The 22128-nt window shown below is 48.6% G+C and overlaps 1 protein-coding gene across 1 annotated transcript; it reads right to left on the minus strand.

Moving 5' to 3' along the window:
- Positions 1-1640: 1640 nt before the first annotated feature.
- On the minus strand, positions 1641-9878 carry LOC144280149 (perilipin-3-like). Its single transcript, XM_077841943.1, has 7 exons — positions 9675-9878; positions 8315-8510; positions 5937-6019; positions 4812-5487; positions 3625-3962; positions 3243-3371; positions 1641-3153 (listed from the first exon to the last, which is right to left on the minus strand). The coding sequence occupies exons 1-7, from the start codon at positions 9735-9737 to the stop codon at positions 2575-2577; spliced, it is 2064 nt and encodes a 687-aa protein (XP_077698069.1). The 5' UTR covers positions 9738-9878; the 3' UTR covers positions 1641-2574.
- Positions 9879-22128: the final 12250 nt, after the last annotated feature.

Genomic DNA, 22128 nt, shown 5'->3' on the forward strand with positions numbered 1-22128 from the left:
CCCTCCCATGCCCCCCTCCTAAGCAGGCCAGGGCTGCTCAAGGGAGTTCAATCCAGAGCCTTTCCACGTGCAGCCTCGGGGAAGGGGGCTCATGCGCTCCGATGGGGGATCCCCCTTCTCCCCGCACCAGCCAGAGGGCTGGAGTGATGCGCCTTCAAGTCCAAGGTGAGGCCCCACTGTTCCCGCCAGCCAAAGGCAGGGGGCGCGCTTGCCACGAGTAACTCTCACCTTCTCCCGGGGCGCCAGGTTTGGCTCTGGCAAGCTGAGGGTCGGGCAGCAATTGTGGCGGTTTCCGTGCCAAGCGCAGAGAAGGGTTAAGGTAACCTGCAGCCTGCTCTTTTCCTGGGACAAGGCTCCCAGTTCGCTGGGGGCCACAGAACCTGCTTCACTCCCTTTCTCCCCTTCATCAGGCTGCTACCCTGAGGGCTCCCTGCGGCCAGGGCACCAGGTACCCTGCAGGAGATGGTGGGCCTCGCCCGTTCCAAACAGGATGTGTGGGTACAGTGGAACCCCAGAGTCAGGAACCCCTGGGGGAATGGAGGTTGTACCTAACTCGGAACAAAACATTAGGGTGGTTCTTTCAAAAGTTGACAACTGAACCTTGACTTAATACAGCTTTGAAACTCGGCGATGCAGACAAAAAAACGCTGCTTTTAACCATCTTAACTTAAAGGTAACGAGCACAGAAACAGTTTCCTTACCTTCTCAAATCTTTTTTTAAACGTTCCCTTAATTTTTTTTACTGGTTTACATTTAACACGGCATTGTCCTGCATTTGCTTTTTTTGGTGTCTCTGCTGCCTGAGTGCGTACTTCCGGTTCCAAATGAGAGTTTGTGGTAACTCTGGTGTTCATAACTCTGAGGTTCGACTGTATATATATTTAATCAAGAGGTGGACTTCAGTCTTTAAGACATTAGTCGTAGAGTTTAAGGCTAGAAGGGACCTTCAAATTACTGACCCATATCTCCCAGTCCATCAACCCCCAACCAGCACCTGCACACCAAGCCCAACAACCAGAATTAGCCCAAAATAGTGCAGCCCTCAGGGGACTAAGCTATTATGTGCCACAAGCAGAGAATTGAAGGGACTGAGGTGCATCTTTAGAGTAAGAAATACATGGTGGTGTGGTTTGCAGCTGACAGGCATGGGAACTAGGGCTAAGAGATTAAGGTGACAACGTTAATGTCATGGGCGGAGCTGGAACTGACCGTAAGGGTCCCCTGTGCAGAGTGGCCAGGGCAAAACACACAGGAGCAGTGGAGTAGAGGATGCTGTCATTAAAAGTTGGAGGTAGAGTTTGAGATGTGCCTGGGGCAGCTTTTGGGAAAGAGTTCAGGAAGGAACCGGTCGTGAAAGACCAAAAGTAAATTCAGCATTACCTAGAGAAGATGGCTTGATTCCTTCGAAAGAACTAAAAGCAGAGCTCCTCCGGACTCTTGCTAGGGTGAGAAGAGGATGCTCTGGGTTGCTCTCTGTTTTTCTAATCAGAAGTGCTTCACCTTCAGATTTAAATATGCCGAGAGAGAGAGAGACACACACATACTGCAAACGGTTCTCATGGTTTGAAAGCAATTGAGATTTATTTTAAAGACCATGTTGCCATTTCTCCATAAATTCAAGCTCAGCACTTTGTTTCTGGAGGGACTATTGGAATAAGCATCAGCAGTAAAGGAGTCACTAGGAGTTGATCACCAAGACACACCAGCACCAATCCTCCCCACTTTATAGCTCAATTAATCCCACCACAATGGCAATGTTGGATCCACCTGAGCAACTCCTGGAAAAGCTGCTGTTAGCCATTGTTTTCAGTGGCTGCAGAGTGCTTGGGACCTGGGGTGAATCTGATATGCACAGAGTTAGTTTTTTGAGTGGGATTTTTAAAAGTACTGAATAAGTTGTGAACACAAGTCCCATTGAACACTGGCACTTAAAAAAAAAAAAAAAACCATCCCCCCCTTGATACTATTCCTGTGCAAAAGAAAGGTTTGGAGACATCCACAGCTGCTGCTGACTGTCCTGCTTGGATGGTCTCAGCCCTGCAGGGAGCAGAACAATCAGAAAAAAGGGAGTATATTCTAGTGTACATGATGGACAGCTATAACAAGTAACAGGAGGAAACAGTATCAAAAGTTAAGGGCATCATTTTGTTGTGTTAAGCTGTCCACAGTTTGGATGCATTTAGTTTTGATGCTTGACTTTTTGCAAGACTGCTGCTCTCCTCTACATCTGTCCTCAGTGAGGCGTAGCAATCCACACAGGGACTGCCACAGATGTGCAGCTCTTACAGCCAACACGGAGAATTCCCCCTCCCCCACCTCAGTACAGCGTTCTTCAGAAATAAGGCAGGAGCGGTAGGTGCAGACAGTCAAGCCACTTTGGTTAGTGAGTTTCCTGCAAGATACAGCTAGATGAGCTGACTGTATGTTAGCTCTGAGCATGGGATAGTGTGTTAGGGGTAGGTGCAGAGAGGCAATCACTCTCCCTTTGATGGGTCTGGCAGGTATAGGAGTGACTAAAACCTACAGGGAAGTTCTGTTCTTTCCAAGGAAGCTGGCTGCAATAGCTGGAACATTTCAAGGATCTTCCTTTTTTTTTTCAGCCACCATCTTCTCTGATGCCCTGGTCAACTCCTCTACTGCCTTCTTCAGTGCTTTCATTGCCTCCTTTGATGCTTTAGGTATCTTCTCCTCCTCCCTCAGTGCCACAGCCATCTCCTTCTCTGGTGCCTTGGGGACCTCAGCCACCTTCTTCTGTGCCGAAGCCACCTCTTGCCGTGCAGGTGATATCATCTCTGTCATAATTTCTTTCGGCTCCTCTGCTGCTTCTTGGGTCACTCTGACTGACGGAGTGAAGGGGCCCACGAGCCAGTTGAGGGGAGTGTTGTGTGCGACATACTCCAGTAGAGCATCCAGAGACTCCTGGGCCTTTATCACTTTCTCCCGGCTCTGTGTCAGGGAGCTGCTGGAGAGGTCCTGGAAGGAATCCGCTCTGGAAAAGGAAGTGTGGAGCTGCTGCATGTTGTTAATGGCCTGCTGCACCATTTCCTGGATGCTGCTGGGGAGGCCTTGGATGCTGGATACCAGATTCACGTAGGCAGGGTGCAGCTGCTGGGTGATGATACTCACCATGGCTAGAGTATGAGACTCGACCTGCTGAGAGGAGAGTAGTGGGTAAGACATACAATGTGAAACCAGCATTTAGTGCACCATCCATCCATGTAAGTACTTCCCACTAGAGATACCTCTGGCTGGGAAGCATCTTTAGCTGGGTTTTCTCTCGGCTGGGTCCGGCTCCACTCCATCCCCAGCTGTTGAAGCTTCTCCAGGCTATCCTGAAGCTTCTGACCAACGCTCTGTTTTATGTATTCGATCTGGCAGGGAAACAAGAATGATCATTGCAGATACCTGTGACCAGCAAGAAGCTCTGCAATGCCCAAGTCCCTCTTACACAGTGGGGTCCGAGAACAGGAAACAGGCAGAACCACACCAAGGAAGCTGCTGCACATCAAGCAGAGATGGGAGCGTAGGTAGACGTGAGACTCAGAGGGCAGCCTGGGAACAGAGCGATTTAGCACTGCGGTGGAATGCTTTGCATCCCCAGGGTGGGAAAGGGGGTGTTCTTACTAGGTTTATTGCCAGCTGGAGTTGGGAAAGAGTATCCTGGGTGTTTTGCTTGACAAGCTGCAGCTTGTTCAGGGAGTGCTGGTAGGCTCGGTGGCGGACTTTGTTTGAGAGGGAACCCAGGCGCACGAAGTAACTCTGCCGCTGTTTCTGCTCTTCCACGGAGGCCATGTTGAAGCCCTCGACGGCTATGGCAAGTTCAACTGAAGGGAACAATCGTATAAGGGTCAAGTTATCAGCAGGAATGCCCGCCCCCAGCGATGGTCCTTTTGGGCCCATTGCACAAGGTCGTCGACACACTAACTGCCCCACTCCTGGTCTCTGTGCCTCTGTTTCCCTAACTGTAAAATGGGGATAATGATACTGACCGCCTTTATAAAGCACTTCAAGATCAACTGAAGAAAGAACTAATGGTTATTATGAGAGCTCAGACACAAGGTTTGAGAGGACAGCAGCTGTCTGAAGGGATGAAGAATGAACTGATTTTTCTTTCCCCACAGAGCTCACCTGCTTTTACCCACCAGTTTCAAGGCAACTAAGACAAAACAGTAGTTAGCGAACGTCGGAACCTCTTCCCTGTGTCGCATGCCAGCTCCTAATGTTGAGAGAAAGTCATTGGGGTGACAAGTCTAACGCAACTTACCTGTCCAAGACAGGAGAAGGCCTCTGCCATCTAGCAGAAGCAATAGTGTCTGAGCTTGGATGGAGGAGCGGGGACTGCATTTTCTATTGCTAGCACATGCTATGCAGCAGTGGCTCTCAACCTGTCCAGACTACTGTACCCCTTTTAGGAGTCTGATTTGTCTTGCGTACCCCCAAGTTTCACTTCACTTAAAAACGACTTGCTGACAAAATCAGACATAAAAATACAAAAGTGTCACATCACACTAGTACTGAAAAATGGCTGACTTTCTCATTTTTACCATATAGTTATAAAATAAATCAATCTGAATATAAATCTTGTATTTACATTTCAACGTATAGTACATAGAGCAGTATAAACAAGTCATTGTCTGTATGAAATTTTAGTTTATGCTGACTTCGCCAATGCTTTTTATGTAGCCTATTGTAAAACTAGGCAAATAGCTAGATGAGTTGATGAACCCCCTGGAAGACCTCTGTGCACCCCTAGGGGTACGTGTACCCTTGGTTGAGAACCACTGCTGTAGAATGTCTAAGCACTTTCTCACCCAGTTCCTCATTTGTCATGGGGAGGTAATGATCCACCAGCACCTCTGATTTCTCCAGAACAGCATCCACTCCACTTGCTACCAGCTGGCCCGCTGCCTTGGCTTTATTCAGGCTGTTGGTCAGCACGGAACTGGTCATCTCCACGCCGTCCTGGACAGCCTCTCTGCTCCGCCCTACAACTGTATTCACTTTGCTGGTCACAATGTCCTTTGCACCACAAGCAGCTTCCTTGGCAGTATTGACGGTGGAGGACACCACTGATTTGGTCAGCTCAACGCTGTCCTGGACAGTCCCTCTGGTCAGGTCCACTGCTTCGGTCACTCTGTTGGTCACAATGTCCTTCGCACCACAGGCAGCTTCCTTGGCAGTATTGACGGTGGAAGACACCACTGATTTGGTCAGCTCAACGCTATCCTGGACAGTCCCTCTGGTCAGGTCCACTGCTTCGGTGACCCTGTTGGTCACAATGTCCTTGGCACCATAGGCGGCTTCCTTGGCAGTATTGACGGTGGAGGACACCACTGATTTGGTCAGCTCAACGCTGTCCTGGACAACATCTTTGGTTACATCTACAGCTCCGGCCACGCTGCTGGCCACCACATCTTTTGCGCCATAGGCAGCATCCACAGCACTCATCACTTTAGTAGACACCATCTGCTTGGTGTCTGAAATGACCTAGAGGGGAGAGCCAGAGGAAAGATTATTTTACATCACTCAAAGACTGAGGTTGTTTTTTTCCAGTGGGGAGACATCAGATACCCCTTCCTTCCCAAATGGCCCTTCTCTAGATAAATAGTGGCATGGCTCGGTAATGTCATCCATTAGTTCCCACTGCTGTAGGGCCAACAGGCAGCATGAATTGGTGTAGCTCCATGACATCAGCACCACTTACATCTGCCAAGGATCTGGCCCTTAGCCTCTCTGTCAGCGGGCAGCTCCTTTTCTAGCCCAAACATCTGCAAAGCAAATGTCTCTTCAGTCAGGGTTCACATTGCGCCGTCGCTCCCTCTCGACTAAGCGCTGCAACCCATCTGTTTCCCTAGGGCAGGCCTATGCCTCCCTCTCCATAGCATTGGCCCTCGAGCAAGTTGTAACTTCCCCTCCTGGGGGAGGATGCTGGATACCTTCTCCGTTGGTTGGTGAAGGAAGGGCAGGCTCTCCTCCAGTTTGTCCAGTCCCTTGCAGGCGTACTCGTTTACCGATCTGACTAAAGAGCGGGAGATGCACAGACTTAGTTCTCTGAATCTGTTACAGTTTGACTCCTGCTCGCAGTGGCAAGGCCAGGCAGAGGGAACCAGCACAAAGGCAACACAGCCGGCCTGATTCGAGCAGCCTTGCGGTCATGCCCTTTGGGAACCCGACTCCCTGTAATGGCAGGAAGTAGCACACTTCTCCATCAGAGGGGGTATCTTTATTACTCAGTTGCAGCCACTTGGGAGCCATATTAACTGGGAGGAAGGAATCCTGTTTGGTCCTCCACCAGAAGGTTGGAGGGTAGGAAGAAAGCCTCAAGCTATGGGGCAAAAAAGACTAAACAGCCCCTCTTGCCCAAGAATGGAATAGTGAGCAGTAGGCAGCACGGACTCCCATTTAATACCAGGCTCCAGTACTCCCCTGGGTGAAATACACGGCTTCCCAAGATCTGGAGGGCAAACATGTCAAGCAGGTTAGAGAACAGAGTGGCTGTAAAGGGCTAGATTCCAGTCTCACTGGAGTCAATGGCAAAATCTTCCATTAATTTCACTGGGCTCAGGATCTGGCTGAATACATGGGGCAGCAGGGTGGAGGAGTCAGCAGTGCTTTGGTTAAGCAAAGAAGTTAAATGGAGGAACTGTTGGTTCCTTGGGTCTGTGCCAAGCAAGCCCAGCAATTGCTGGAAAGAGTTAGCTAAGGTGGATGGGAAATACAGCTGTGAGAAAAGATAGAATCATAGAAATGTAGGGCCGGAAGGGACCTCGAGAGGTCATCAAGTCTCGTCCCCTGCACTGAGGCAGGACCAAGTAAACCTTGACCAACCCTGACAGGGGTTTGTCCAACCTGTTCTTAAAACCTCCAGTGACGGGGATTTCACAACCTCCTTTGGGAGCCTGTTCCAGAGCTTACCTACTCGTATAGTTCAAAAGTTTTTCCTAATATCTAACCTAATTCTCCCTTGCTACAGATTAAACACATGACTTCTTGTCCTGCCTTCAGTGGACGTGGAGAACAATTGATCAACATCCTCTGTATAACAGAAGACTGATTATGTTCCCCCTCCGTCTTCTTTTCTCAAGACTAAACATGGCAGTTTTGTTAACCTTTCCTCAGAGGTCAGGTTTTCTAAGCCTTTTATCACTTTTTTTTTGCTCCCCTCTGGATTCTCTCCAATTTGTCCACATCTTTCCTAAAGTGTGACTCTCATAATTGGACACAATATCCACCTGAGGCTACACCAGTGCGGGGTACAGCAGGACAATTACTTCCCGTGTCTAACATATGACACTCCTATTAATACACCCCAGAACAATATTAGACATTTTTGCAACTGCATCACAATGTCAATTCACATTCAATTTGTGATCCACTATAACCCTCAGATCCTTTTCAGCAGTGCTACTGCCTAGCCTGTTATCCCTCATTTTGTAGTTTTGCATTTGAATTTCCTTCTTAAGTGTAGTACTTTGCACTTGTCTTTATTGAATTTCATCTTGTTGATTTCAGAGCAATTCTCAAATTTGTCACGGTGGTTTTAAATTCTACTCCTGTCCTCCAAATTGCTTGTAACCCCTCCCAGCTTGGTGTCATCCACAAATTTTATAAGCATAATTTCCATTCTCCACATCATTAATGACAATATTGAATAGTACGGGACCCAGGACTGACCACTAGATACGCCCTCCCAGTTTGACCATTGATAACTACTCTTTGAGTGTGATCTTTCAACAAGTTCTGCACCCACCTTGTAATAATTTCATCTAGTCCACAGTTCCCTACTTTGCTTACGAGAACGTCATGTGGGATTGTGTCAAAAGCCTTACTAAAAATCACAATATATCAGTCCTACAGCTTCTCCCCATCCACTAGGCCAGTAACCCCATCAAAGAAGGAAATAAGGTTGCCTTGGCATGATTTGTTCTTCACAAATCTTTGTTGGCTATTCTTTATAATATCCCTGTATGACTTGGAAATAACTCAGATGCTAGTTTAGGAGCATTTACAGTAGGAAGGTGTTAAACCCGAAGCTGTTTTTTCTTTTCATGCCCCATATTGGGCATCACAAACAGACTGTAACCACATCGCTAATACTCTCAGCAGCTGGGGCGTTCACGCCATGGGACTAAAGTGCTGGGATGGGAGAATGAGAAAGCTATCTAATGCTGCTCTCCTGTTAAACAAGTCTTCCCTGCTGGTCTGTGTCCTGAGCCCTCTTGCTCTGCTGCCACGCAGTGTAGTCTGAGATGTCCCATGAGGGTTCTCACACCTCCGCACAAGGTAGGAATCACCTGTCTCGGTGTTTACTCACTCTGAGGTTCCAGGTGGCTGAGAATTGGCTGCATGCCACCAACTGCGCTGCCCACTGCCATGGCAGCCACGATCTCTGCCACGTTGCAGACGTTGCTGACATATGGATGCGTCCCCTTGGTGTAGCTGTAAGCAGAGGAGACCACGTTGTAGGCAGAGCTGACAAAGGGCAAGCTGGCCACCCTGTTCACTATGTTCTGAGCAAGGGAAAGAAGAAGTGACATTAGCGGCAGATCCTGTCGCTGGTGGGTGAATATAAACTGTAGTCTGAGTTATGCATATTCCCAGAGAGGCTCTTTATGGAAACCACTCTTTCCTCTTTCTGCTCAAGTGCAGTGACAGAGAGGTGAAGGGACCTGGATATGAGTCAGCAGTGTGCCTTTGTTGCCAAGAAGGCCAATGGCATATTGGGCTGTATTAGTAGGAGCGTTGCCAGCAGATCGAGGGAAGTGATTATCCCCCTCTATTCGGCACTGGTGAGGCCACACCTAGAGTACTGCATCCAGTTTTGGTCCCCCCACTACAGAAGGGATGTGGACAAATTGGAGAGAATCCAGCGGAGGGCAACAAAAATGATTACGGGGCTGGGGCACGTGACTTACGAGCAGAGGCTGAGGGAACTGAGCTTATTTAGTCTGCAGAAGAGAAGAATGAGGGTGGATTTGATAGCAGCCTTCAACTACCTGAAGGGGGGTTCGAAAGAGGATGGAGCTCGGCTGTTCTCAGTGGTGGCAGATGACAGAACAAGAAGCAATGGTCTCAAGTTGCAGTGGAGGAGGTCTAGGTTGGATATTAGGAAACACTATTTCACTAGGAGGGTGGTGAAGCACTGGAATGGGTTACCTAGGGTGGTGGTAGAATCTCCATCCTTAGAGGTTTTTAAGGCCCGGCTTGACAAAGCTCTGGCTGGGATGATTTAGTTGGTGTTGGTCCTGCTTTGAGCAGGGTGTTGGACTAGATGACCTCCTGAGGTCTCTTCCAACCCTAATATTCTATGATTCTCAGGGCCACACCAAGAGTCAGTGACAGAGCGGGGATTAGAACTCAGGACCATGCTTCTTGTCAGTCACATATTGATTAAACATCACCCTCCCTGGATTTAGCACTGGAACCCATGGCAGATCGTTCTCCCAAATTTCAGCCTTATGGAACTCCCCCCACACATGAAGTTACAGCCTTCTCCCGAGCAAGAGGAAACTGCATTCTCCATATTAAACTAGAGCCTCAAAGCAGTCTGTGTGGCTGGACTCCTCTCTTGCCTGGATGTTGGGATGCTGGCATAAGTTAGCGCGCTGAAGCACCTGTTGGCAGGTGAACTGAGGATTACACTTTATAATAATAGCTTCCCGTGATTTACCTACCGCTTGCTGCTCTTCTTCAGCCTTTGGAGGGCCAGTATTCGTGGTCTTGTTTTCAGATGCCATTGTGAAGTTGGATGCAACTGAAAGGAGAGAAAAAGAACAGTTACAACATTATGAGTTAGCCTTCTGATATTACCAGTAACAGCTGGTGGACAGTATAATGCCACATGCACTTGGATTATTGTCCACCACATCTTAGGAACTTCAGAGCTCCTCTTCCTATTCCTTACAAGAAGAATGTGAAGATATTCTAATAGCTCCATCTAGTCATAGAGATTTCATGTGTTAATGTGAATCTTTACCAGGGATCAGAATGTGCATGTAGGAGGGAAGCAATATCAATCTACCCAGCCTCCTTCCACCATCCCAAGTCAGCTGGATGTTCCTACGAAAATAAGCAGCACTGAAATTGCGTGGATACATTAATTTCTTAGACATCGGAGTTAGCGCCCCAGTGAGATGAACTGGTGCAGTTCTTACTCATATTAGGCCTGCTATATCTGTCTAGAAGACAGAGACACTCAGGCATCAGCCGCATGTTCTGAATGTCCTCTCTGCAGCTATAAAGTCTAGGATGCTTGAATAAAAGCTACTCACCTTGTGGCACCTTAGAGACTAACAACACAAGTCCTCCTGTTCTTTTTGCGGATACAGACTAACACGGCTGCTACTCTGAAACCTGAATAAAAGCTTGCACCCTGCAGAAGATGATGGCTTGTGTCACAGCATGTTGTCTCTCATCTTACTATAATTAAGCTTGCCAGAATTAGAGGTATATATTTTTTTTAGAATTTTGATGGATAATATAGATTTTTATTTTTAAGCCTTTTTTATTTTTACCAATTTAAATTTTCACAGTTGTGGGAAATTAGGGGGGTTCAGACAATAATTATTTAATGACAGCAGACCCTGAGCTTCAAAAAGTTAAAGCCTTATAACCGTTCAAACGCACACTGGCAACATCACATGTCAAGCTATACAAAGTCAGTAGCCTTAAATCAAACTCAGCCATTCTCAAGTGGCATTTTTCTTATTTTGCCAATCTGTAAATTGTGATCAGCCTTGATGGAAATATGTTTTCATGGGTTTGGGTGTGTACGGTGGAATTGACGTTTATTGACATTTGCTGATAAAAATAGAATCCTTCCAAGCCTAACTGTAAAGACGAGAGTTAACAATCCAATATGCCATCTTGACAGTGACTGTTGCAAGAGAGAAATTCCATTGTAGCCATGGAATGAGTGGGGAAGGCAGGTTTTCAGAGTTCTAATTTTGGAACCCTGGTTAGCTCATTGTCACATTATGACAATGGTATCTGAAGTTCTATTTTTAAGACAACTGAACTTGCTTAACAACAGCTTTGAAAAGCTCAGATTTCCCCCACTAATTCTGATGTTAAGATGGGTTTCCCCATGTCTCGGTCTATTTCCCAACAGGATGTAGCATCTCAGAGCACCCTGGCAAAACCTTAATTCCCATGAGAGAGAGACCCAAGGGCCAATCGCCGAACAGAGATGCTGACACAGTGGCAGGCACTTCCACCATCAACAATTTTATGGACTAGTAACGGTGACGGCCATTTTTGTGTCAAGGCTCATTCAACACAGACCTCTGCAAGGCCTCTGATCTTGGAGTCTCTCTCGCTGCAGCGCTGCCTACACTCGGGATTCTTTTTCACATTTCCCATCACTGTTCAGCTCCACCAGCAATAGCAACTTTGGAAGTCTTAGAATTTTGTGGGGAGGGGGGGCGGGGGGGTTATGTGTTCTTCTGTTGCAGTAGCACCTACCCTACAGGGCAGACAGATGGTCCCTGCCCCGAAGAGCTTACAATCAAATTCAGGGCAAGGTGCACCACTGGATGTAAGCAGTAGAAAGAAGCTGAGGAAAGAAGGACAAGGGAATCCTTGAAGACAGCATGTGTTCGGCTAGGCTAGCTATGCACACAGCTAGGGGAGATTGAAGAAGATACACGATATCACTATCAGCAGTCCTTACCAGCCAGCTACCTGCTTGTTATTGGTTGATGTTTTATGGCAACCATTGCAGCAGTGTGTAACCAACTGTTAGAGCACCAAGGCCCCAGTTCAGGAGAGTACTTAAGGGCACATTGTCAAATTAGACTCATCCTTAAGTCTCACTGAAGTCAAGGTGACTCAAATGTGCTTAAGTGCTGCCCTGAACTGGGACCCTGGAGCTTGTGGACTGGGCTGTTGCGGGGACAGGGGCTGTGGCAGCGGCAGGCACAGGAATAACGATTTGGCTGCTTTTGGAGGGGTACTTTCTGTGCCCCCTGTGGCTGGAGAAGCTGCCTCCCTGCCCCCACCGTGGCTGGAGGAGCTGGCTCTCCCCACCTTCTCCAGCAGCCCCGGGGTCAGAGGAGTTCTGTGCCCCCGCTGATTGGGGGGGGGCCTGTGCTCCTGCTTGCCCACTCCCCCCCGGTGCATGCCCCTGAGCTGTGGTATTTAAGTCTAACACACATAGTTAGACCGGCTCTGAGCCAAGTTACATGGCATGGTGAGGTCATTGGGCTAGAGACTGTGTTTTGTGTACATACAACACCTGACACGATCGGGGCCTTGATCCTGAACTGGTCCTGGTTCGGCCCCACCGCCATACATACTCATGTGGTTTATCCCGCATCCTCACTGCGAAGTGGCTAGTCACCAGCCCTAGGGAAAGCAGCACCCAGTCTGTAACCCACCACCACCCAGGCAGGCCAGCTTGCCTGCGTTGAAAATAACACCCCATTCGGATTAGAAGATTGTGTGTGGACGGGAGTGGGGTTAGGGGCAACATCCGCATGAGGGCCCGGGCTAACGTTGCTGTGAAGACAAACCTCAGTGTTAGGCAGCCTGGGAAATTTGTAGAAAGTTTCCCTAACATAGGCAGGGCCTGGGAGTGGTGGAGGCCCAGTATCCAGAATCAATAGGCTGTTCACAGGACGCGCTAGCAACCACTGGTTGTTCCTCTTACACTTTCAGGAGACTGGTTTGTTGTTAAAGGCTAGGCTGAGTCAGCCTGCAGCATTTGTCAAAGGGACCCCACCCCCCCACACATATGATGCAACACCATGTAGGGCAGCTCCTGCCCGCAGTTGTCATTTCCAGTCTGAAAACGCACTTTGTTTTTGCACTATATCTCACTGGCCTTGGAGTCCGGGTTAGTCTAGGGGTAAAATCTTGCACCGTAAGATTGTCTCCTAATTAGCGTGTCAACAAGCCAGGACAGAACACCTCACTCCTTGGGCCGCCTGAGAAAAACCCAGGGCCTGAGTTTCCGCTCACTCTCGCTGGTGGAAATCAGGATCAGCTCCTTCGGAGCTAAAGGAGATCTGCTGATGTTAAACTAGACGCTACAGGCCTGTTTTTGGTATAGTTTTCAATGCGCGAGTGACACAGTGCTTAGGGCATGAGCGTGTTAAAACATGGTTTGACGTGCCTGCGTAGGTGGGACCAGGCCTTGCTACAGTGCCAGCATCTGTGGCCTGGTTTTTCAGTATCTGCGGCAGGCCCTTGTAATCCTGCGGCCTGGTTTTTCAGAGGTGCTGAGCAGCCACACACTCTCATTGATATTGGTGGATGTTGCAGGTGCTTAGCACCACTAGGGAGGGAAAAAGATCAGGCCACTGGTATCTCAAGACTTTTTTTTTTTTTTTTTTTTTTTGCTTGTCTAGCTCAATAGTGCTCAGTGATTGAAACTCCCATCTGGCTGCCGAGACCAGCAGCCGGTGCACCCCTTTGAAATGACTTACTGTTGCAAAAAAAGTGTTTGATCCTAGCTGGAGGAGGGCCTCTTTCAGACAGACCAGACTGCCCTTGTGGAATACCCCAGCATGCTTTCCCAGTTCAGCACATTCTAGACATTGCTGGATGTTTGCTCAAGAGCACAGGAGGTTCTGCTTATCAAGGTACAGACCATTGCTTTATCCGCCTGGCTGGGAATTGCTTGTGTGAGCCAGGAGATGGCTTGAGTGCAAAGTAGTTTTCACCTACATGTGGAAACAGGCTCTGCTCATATTTGCTGTTGGTTAAGTCAGCTTTATTTGCTACATTCTTACGCAAATAGGAACCTGGGATCTCATCCGGCTGGAAATCTGCTTCCCACATTCAAGTAATCTGTGAAGTCCAGCCTCTCTCCTCCAACAGGCAAGGACTGATTGATCAATAGGAACTATGAAACTAGGCAGACTGGATAGCTAACAGGAAAGGAGGACTTGTGGCACCTTAGAGACTAACCAATTTATTTGAGCATAAACTTTCGTGAGCTACAGTTCAGTTCATCGGATGTAGCTCACAAAAGCTTATGCTCAAATAAAATTGGTTAGTCTCTAAGGTGCCACAAGTCCTCCTTTTCTTTTTCCGAATACAGACTAACACGGCTGCTACTCTGAAACCTCACCTTAAGTGATCACTCTCGTTACAGTGTGTATGGTAACACCCATTGTTTCATGTTCTCTATGTATATAAATCTCCGCACTGTATTTTCCACTGCATGCATCCGATGAAGTGAGCTGTAGCTCACGAAAGCTTATGCTCAAATAAATTTGTTAGTCTCTAAGGTGCCCCAAGTCCTCCTTTTCTTTTTGTGGATACAGACTAACATGGCTGCTCCTCTGAAACCTGGATAGCTAATGACTCTTTTACGAGAGGCAACTAATGTTAATAGTTTGGATGGGAGGAAGGAACACTAGAAAGAATGTGAATGGGTGTGTGGTCTTGTGGTTAAAGCACCTGATTCAGTCAGGTGTCCTGGGTTCCCATCCCAGTTCTACCACTGACTTGCTGGGCGACTAAGCAACACTGTGCCTCAGACTCCCTTTCCGGAACGCGGCGCGGACAGCACTTTACACCTGGGGAAGCTGGTTGTTAAGTGCGTTGTGATCAGAAGAAGAGGCCCAACATTTTCCGGGGTGGCCAGTGATTCCCAACTTGAGACACCTTGGGCCCTAAGTTTCAGAATTGGTGGGAGATGGGGGCTCCACAGCTTTTCTCACAATCAGACCCAAGAGGCCCCCCAAGACTGATGCACCCAGAAAACATAAATGTCGCTGGCTGCCTTTGAAAACGTTGGTCCAAGGAGTTTGGTAACATGGTGTGAGGCTGTGCATGATGTAAACCAGGGGTTCTCAACCTTTTCCTTTCTGAGCCCCCCTTCACCCCCCCGCTATAAAAACTCCATGGCCCACCTGTGCCACAAAAAGTGTTTTTCTGCATATCCAGTAGATTACAAGCCAGGGCCAGCATTAGGGGATAGCAAGCTGGGCAACTGTCCAAGGCTCCACGCTACAGGGGGCTCCGCAAAGCTAAGTTGGCTTCATCCCCATGCAGCAGGGTTCGGGCTTCAACTTTGGCCCTAGGCAGTGGGGCTCAGGCTTCGGCGTTCTTCCCTGGGCTCCAGTGACTCTAACGCCAGCCCTGCTTTCTGGTTTAATTTGGACCCCCTGAAACCAGCTCACAGCTCCCCAGGGGGCCTCAGATAAACTACCCGTATGGGTTGAGTTGAGAGTCAGACTATGCTCTGGGCTTCTCATTCTACTGTCTATCTTATTTACTCTGAAATCTTTTAGGTCAGGGACTCTATTTGTATCTTGTGCAGCATAGAGCATGTTGTCAGTGTTTAATAATTAGTATAGTTGGATTCCCTGTAAGGTTTCTAGCAGAGCCTTGTGTTATTAGTTGCTTTTTCTTCCCTTGGAAGGTTGTGCGTAAAGCACCAACTCTAGGCATATATAGCTACCACCATTTTTCGGGTCCTGCTATTATCCTACTGCAGAAATACTGAATGTCTTTATCATGCCTCTGACAGATGGTCACCACTATAGAAAAGTTACAGGCAGGTCTCAAGGTCCTGGAAACTGGAGAGAGACCCTAAGGTTTAACTCATCAGTTTCTCTTAGTCATTGGATTGCTGACCTCCCTTGGATAGCCACAAAGTCTGTGTTAACATTAGAGGTAAACAGAACTCAATAAGTCAGTTATTTGCCTATAGCCCCACTTCATAAGAGATCAACCCTCCCATGGATTGCCTCCCAGTTCCCCATTACTTGGTTCTCAAAATGTTTTCTGCAGGCTGCTAGTGGCCCATGGGCCACAGTTCAAGAACTGCAGCACTAATCAATCATACAAAGAATTAATTGAACTTCCAGGAGCATCTTCACTACCAGTAGTGGGCTTCTGCAAAGCACATGCCTTCTTCTAATTTCTATTATGGTTGCATCCAAAATATAGTGGGCACTCTACAGACATAGGAAGATGTGTCTGCCTGTGAAGAGCTGACAGGGTAGGAAGGAAAAAAAAATGCACAGACCATAGGGATCAAAAAGAATACACATAAAGCAAAGTAATTGGTGTCTGTGTGTGTGATTGCAGGTCTTGTTAGTGCTGGTCTCCCCACAGGTCTTAAAAAGTCTCTCTCACACACACAGACACACCGGGAAGGGATGAGAAAAGGGTAGCCTTAACTGGGTACTTTTCAGCCTTGCTGCCCTCTCAGTTTGGAGATGGTCTTGGAGAGACCAGGGATAAACGGTCAAAAGCAGGGGCCCGATTCTTCCTTTCCCCTGCAGTTTGTGTAGTTTTTACACTAGTGCAAAAGACAGACATTCTGACTTGCTCGCGTTTCACACCCACATTGCACTACTGGTGTAAATAACTACACTAGGGGCAGGGCAAATCCGACAGGCCCCAAATCTCCAGGTCCTCCCCTCCAAAGCAGCAGCAGCGACCCCCAGAGCAGAGATTGTAGGGGCAGGCGACAGTGTGACCCTCCCTTGAAGAGAGCTGCCTGATCTCCCTCCTGGTTGCTGTGGAAACGGTTAGTTGCAAAGATCCCAACCAAGCAGGGAACTGGGGTAGAGAGTTAGCCTGGCATTTTACATGCAAACTTACCAAGTATAGCCAAGGCTACAATATACTACAATTGCAGCCTGACCTTACCTGGTCTGTTGTCTTCTGCTCGCTCCGGCGCCCGAGATACCTTTGTCCTCCTGTGCAAATGGCAAAGTTCTGTTCGGCGCCTGGGTGGGTCCTGCCAAGCCCGGGACAGACAGCTGGAGAAAGCCAATCCAGGAGCGGCATTCTTCACCCTGGCCAATCAGAAGTGGCATGTAGGTGGGGCTAGAATGCTGTGAACTGGGGGAGAGGGAAGTGGCAACGCAAGATTCCAAAGGGGTCCCTGGGCCAGGAGGAGAGGGGAGATTTCTCCAGCTCTCCAGAAGCGGGAGGTAGGAGAGGCCCAGCTCAGCCCAGTGATTCAAAGGGCTCCCAGCCCCTGCCTGTCTGAACAAAGGTGGGGAATTGCAAAAGTTAGCTGTTTTGGTTCTTCTTAGCATCTCTCTGGTGGACATGGGTGGTGGGCTGCTGTTGGCATGTCCTGAAGGAGCTAGTCAGGAAGAGCACCCACAAAGCATGGTGGGGATTCTAGGTGCAAGCCCCCATGATAGCAAGGGATTGAGGGGTGATTTGGCGGCAGGAACTGCCTCGTCTCAGGGGCACATTTATCATGCATCATGGGAGCTGGGGGTGAATTCCTGGGCACGGCAGGGCTTGGGGACGATGCGGCACGTCGAGGTTCGTTCACCAGGCATTGGGGCACTGTGGCAATTCAGTGTTCATTTTCACAGTGCTTTTATGTATTTCTGAGTCTTAGGAGATGCTTCTGGGCTTCTGAGTCCTTTTCTCCCCCCCCCCCCCATTGACTGGCATGGGGTGGTATTTGTGCAATTCCCAACTCACTCTCTCTGTTTCCTCTGTCTGTTGCTGAACTACCAGAATTAGCTTAATCCCCATGAAACCCACCCTGTCTACAATCCCCCAAATGCTGCCTTCTCTACCCCCATGTACTGCCATTGCTTAAATCCCTGAGCCACCAAACCCTGCAGCTCATTTCCATGCCACCCCAATGTCCATCCTTGCTGCTCTGTATGAAGGAGGGCACCCTGGCTCCTTCAGAGAATCTGGTAAATTAGCCAGAGACCCCAAATGTTATGCGGTACCCCATAAATAAAGAGACATGAAAGCAATCCAATGTGTGCAAAGTGCCTCAAAGGACTGGGGTGCATCATCTGAATAAGCCAGAATATTTACCTTCCAGTCCTCTCCTGCCCTGAGGGCAGGTCCCATTGCTAACAGAGGAGTTGGCTGGTCCCTCCTGTTCTAAAATCTTAGCTAGCTACAGATTGGCACTAGGGTGACCAGACAGCAAGTGTGAAAAATTGGGACACGGGGTGGGGAGTAATAGGAGCCTATATAAGAAAAAGACCCCAAAATCGGGACTGTCCCTATAAAATCAGGACATCTGGTCACCCTAATTGGCACAAGCAGCAGTGGGCTGATACCTGTGACTGCACAATGATGAAATGACATGAGCCTCAGGTGGAGTGTGAGCTCTTTAGGGCGTGGACTTTTGTTTGTACAGTGTCCAGCATAATGGGTCCCTGATCCTGATTGGCATGTCTAGGTGCTTCTTTGATAGAAATAATAAACATAGTGAATACTTTTCTCTGCTGTAGCCTCTTTCATCCTGAGATTTCAAAGCTTGTTCCAAACAATTGTTAGCTGACCTCCACAGCACTCGTTATTGTCCCCATTTCACAGAGGGGAAAACTGGGTCACAACAAGGAGTTAAGGCCAACATTTTCCAAAGTGGATCCATTATTCTGAGTATCGTAGTATCGTAGTATCGTAGTATCGTATTCCATTAATAGTCACACTTCTCTAGCCCCTTGGGTGAGAACTTAGGGTCTGATGTTTCATGTGATCCACAGGATGCACTGAAATGACGAGGATCTGTGGGTGTCTGGCACTTGTGGAAATCTGAAGTTAGGTAGCCCAAAATGTTGGCATCCAGAGTCAGTTGCCACTTTTCAAAATTGGACTGGACGTGACTTGTCACATTCATAGGTGAGGTGGTAAATGAAGTAAGTTCACTGTCAGTGTGTGAAAGGGAGGCTAAATAGGCCAGTTATGGAAATGGCGGTGAAAGCCTTTTCAGACATGTGTCTGTTACGCCATTCAAGGTGTGTAAACAGGCAGTGCAACTTGGAAGCAATCTAAATGTGCTGCACGTGGGACTGTAATGTGGCACAGCAGTTGGCTGCCTGGATTGGAATGGCTATTGGCTGTCTAAGTGGCAGGTGGAATGGGTGTGCATATCCCAATGATGATGATTAATTATATATATATATTGCCTTAAGTGTGGGTGATCCAAGCCTCACAATCTAATGTATTTATCCGCACAACACCCCTGCTATTATCCCCACTTTACGGATGGGGAGATAAGGTACAGAGAGGCTAACGGTGGGGTCTGCAAGGGGCTTAGGTGTCTAGTTGCTACATTAGGCACCTGAGTCCAACATTTAGGCTTGGTCTACGCTACAGAGTTAAGTCAACATAAGGCAGTTTACATCAACCTCATTATGTCAGTGTCTGCCCTAGAATGCTGCTTCCACCAAAGTCAGTGGCCTGCTATCCCGAAATAATAACTCCACCTCTATGAGAGGCGTAGCACTTATGACGGTGTAATTAGGGAGCCGCAGTGTCCATGTACACATTGCATTATTTACATCAGTTCTTGGCTGTCATTCTGATCAGTTTCATGGCTGTCCCTGGCTCAGAGCAGCACTGCTGGGTTCACAGCTGGAGCCATGAAACTGACAAGAATGTCAATTTCACTGCTGGTGGGCTCTGTGCCCTGAAATTGAGCCAGGCACTGGGCTCACAGCTGGAGCCCCCACCCTGGGGTGACAGCCTCCTGTTCCCCACTCACATTTGCCCCAGTTAGTGGGACTCCATTCAGTGCCTGGGTCTGGCCACGCAGAAATGTTCGCAGAGTCAGGGCCTGAGGCAGTAGGCTCCCCCCGCCTTTGTCTCCACCTCCCTCCCCTGTGTGGACCCTTTTCGCCCAGCATCTTCTGCCTGGAGACCAGGATCCCTGAAGTGCTGCAGCCTAAGGGTCACATGTGACCCAGAACGTCTTAAAAGGTGGCAAGCGCAGCGTAGCCACAGTGGGGAAGCCATCACTGACCCACCGCAGGTTTGTTGTGCTGGCAACCTCTGCCGACAAGACATTCCCAGCTGTCTATCACGGCAGATGCAAGGAGGAGCAAAGACTATTTGTGGGGGCAACACTTAGCTTTGGTTTCTAAACGGCATATAAATCAAACGTGACCCTCAGGCTCCCAGCAGGTTACTCATGGGGCTCTGGGTGCCACAGAGCCCAGGAGCTGAGGAATGACGTTATTTAATACCCATGGCTGGTGGGTGCAGCCCACGAGGTCTTTGCCAGCCCCTGCAGGTGGCGAAGGGTTAATAAAACACTGCACCCTTCTTTCCCCTGCTGCCTTGAGAATCCACCTCCTGATGCGCCTCTCCCCTCCCCTGCAGAGGCGCCTTTGTAGAAAGGTTCTAAGGTTGTAGAAATATTTTCAGCTGACAGCCTTGATTAAAAACATTCCCCACCCTCTCCGCAGCATCTTCGCTCCTTTGGGGACTACGGGCCAAGGCCATCATCTGTGGGGGAAGGAGCATGGCGCATCCTTGTGCCGAAACGGACCGATAGCCCCAGCGTGTCGGGTATGCAGACCCCTGAGCAGAGCAAAGGAAGAGGTGTAGGTGGAGATTTTTGCTGGAGCAGTAGCCTTTAAACATAGTGCTGGAGCTGCCATGGGCTTGTCATCCCGCCTGGCCTGGTGGAGAGAACAGACTGTACTTGGCACTGGTTTTATCTGTACTTTCTAGTTCCCAGCCCTGCGCTGGGCGCTGCTGGGAATCCTCAGGGGCATGGTGGGGAGGAACCCTCCTCTCTAGGCTCCGGAGAAGTAGCAGTTCCACTCCACAGCTGCCCATGCACCCTCAGAACGGGCATAAGTCATGCTGCCGGAGTCTTTTTTTGCAGTAGTCGTATTAAGTCTGGCGGGGGGGCCCTTGCCACTACGTGGCCTTAGTGTCAGCAAGCTCTCTTTGCCTGAGGGAGAAAGGTGCTGTTGCCCCTTAAGAAGCCTGGGGGATACGCAAGGGTCTTAATTTTCAAGTTTTATTTTGTTTAAAATTTCCTGGTAATTGATGAGTTTTTATTAGAAAAAAAAAACGGGTGAAAACTGGTGCAAAAAATTATCTTCACAGTTTTCTGGGTAGATATCAGGGTTAATATTTGGGGATGGGAGGATAGGAAAAAAGGCAACAAATAGAGAAAAATAAGAATATTGAAAGTAAAAGCAGTTTAATGCTCTGGTTCGTTTCATGAACTGTACGTTAACAGGTTTCAGAGGAGCAGCCGTGTTAGTCTGTATCCGCAAAAAGAACAGAAGGACTCGTGGCACCTTAGAGACTAACCCATTTATTTGAGCATGAGCTTTTGTGAGCTACAGCTCACTTCATCGGTTGTACATATGGAGGCACATGTCTGTGTGTGTGCATCTTCCCCACTACATTGTCTGACTTTAACAGACAGCGTCACATTTACACCAAGACTAATGTATTATTAACAGAAACACATCTACCTATTGTAATGGATTGGATGTTCTGAACTTACTCTGTCTTTTCATGTACTTGACTGGTTCAAAAGTTGGGTGAAAAGCAGGAACACCCCAATAATAGCTTTTGTAAAATGTGGGAACTTGTCGGTAAAAATTGTTAAAAACTGAAAACAAAGGGCCGTAGGGATACTCCAGTCAAGCATCTGGCTGTAATTTTGAGATTCCCTCCTTGCCCAACTCCAGTCTCTCCAGCTAGGCCCTATATTGTATTCCTGGTTAGGGGATTGCTACTGTGCCTGGCAGCTTCCTTTCTGTACTAGAAGACACAGAGGGGTCTCATGTATCTTTTGCTCCCTGTATACCTGCTGCCTGGTCCCCCTCTCACCCTGGTGGCTGAGTTAGTGCCTTCCCAGGCTCCATATGCAATCCCACAGCAGCCTGGTTTCTTTCCCCAGCCTCCCCTGATGCCGCCCAATCAGCAGGCAGGCTGGCTTGTTCCTGCCTGCTTTCCCAGCCTTCTGGCTCTCTCTGCTGCTGGCTTTCCACCTGCCAGTTCTCCACCCAGACCTGCTCCTCCATTCTTCCCTGGACTTGCCAGCTCCACACCTTTAGGTGGAGAGACTTTCCTAATGTTGTCTCTGCTCCCAGTGTGTGTGTGTGTGTCTCTGGGGCCAGCTATTTAAAGGATATTTGTCCTCCTGAGTCCAGGCCACTGACCTGGGTCTTCCTTCTCGCATCCAGACAAACCATGACACAAGATACTTGGGTGGGTGGGGAATGAACCTGTGGATCTGCTCTAGTATCTTCCCCATTCTACAGGGCGGGAAGGGAACCTGAAGCACAGAGAAGCAAAGTCACTAACCCAGCGAGTCAGCAGCGGAGTTGGGGTTAGAACTCAGGTCTCTTGATGACCATTCCTCTGATCTAACTAGAGCATACTGCAGCCCTGAGTTAGGAGGCATGCAGCGTCTCTTTGTAT

Source organism: Eretmochelys imbricata, chromosome 25, assembly GCF_965152235.1.
Source record: "Eretmochelys imbricata isolate rEreImb1 chromosome 25, rEreImb1.hap1, whole genome shotgun sequence".
NCBI classification, from domain to species: Eukaryota; Metazoa; Chordata; order Testudines; family Cheloniidae; genus Eretmochelys; species Eretmochelys imbricata.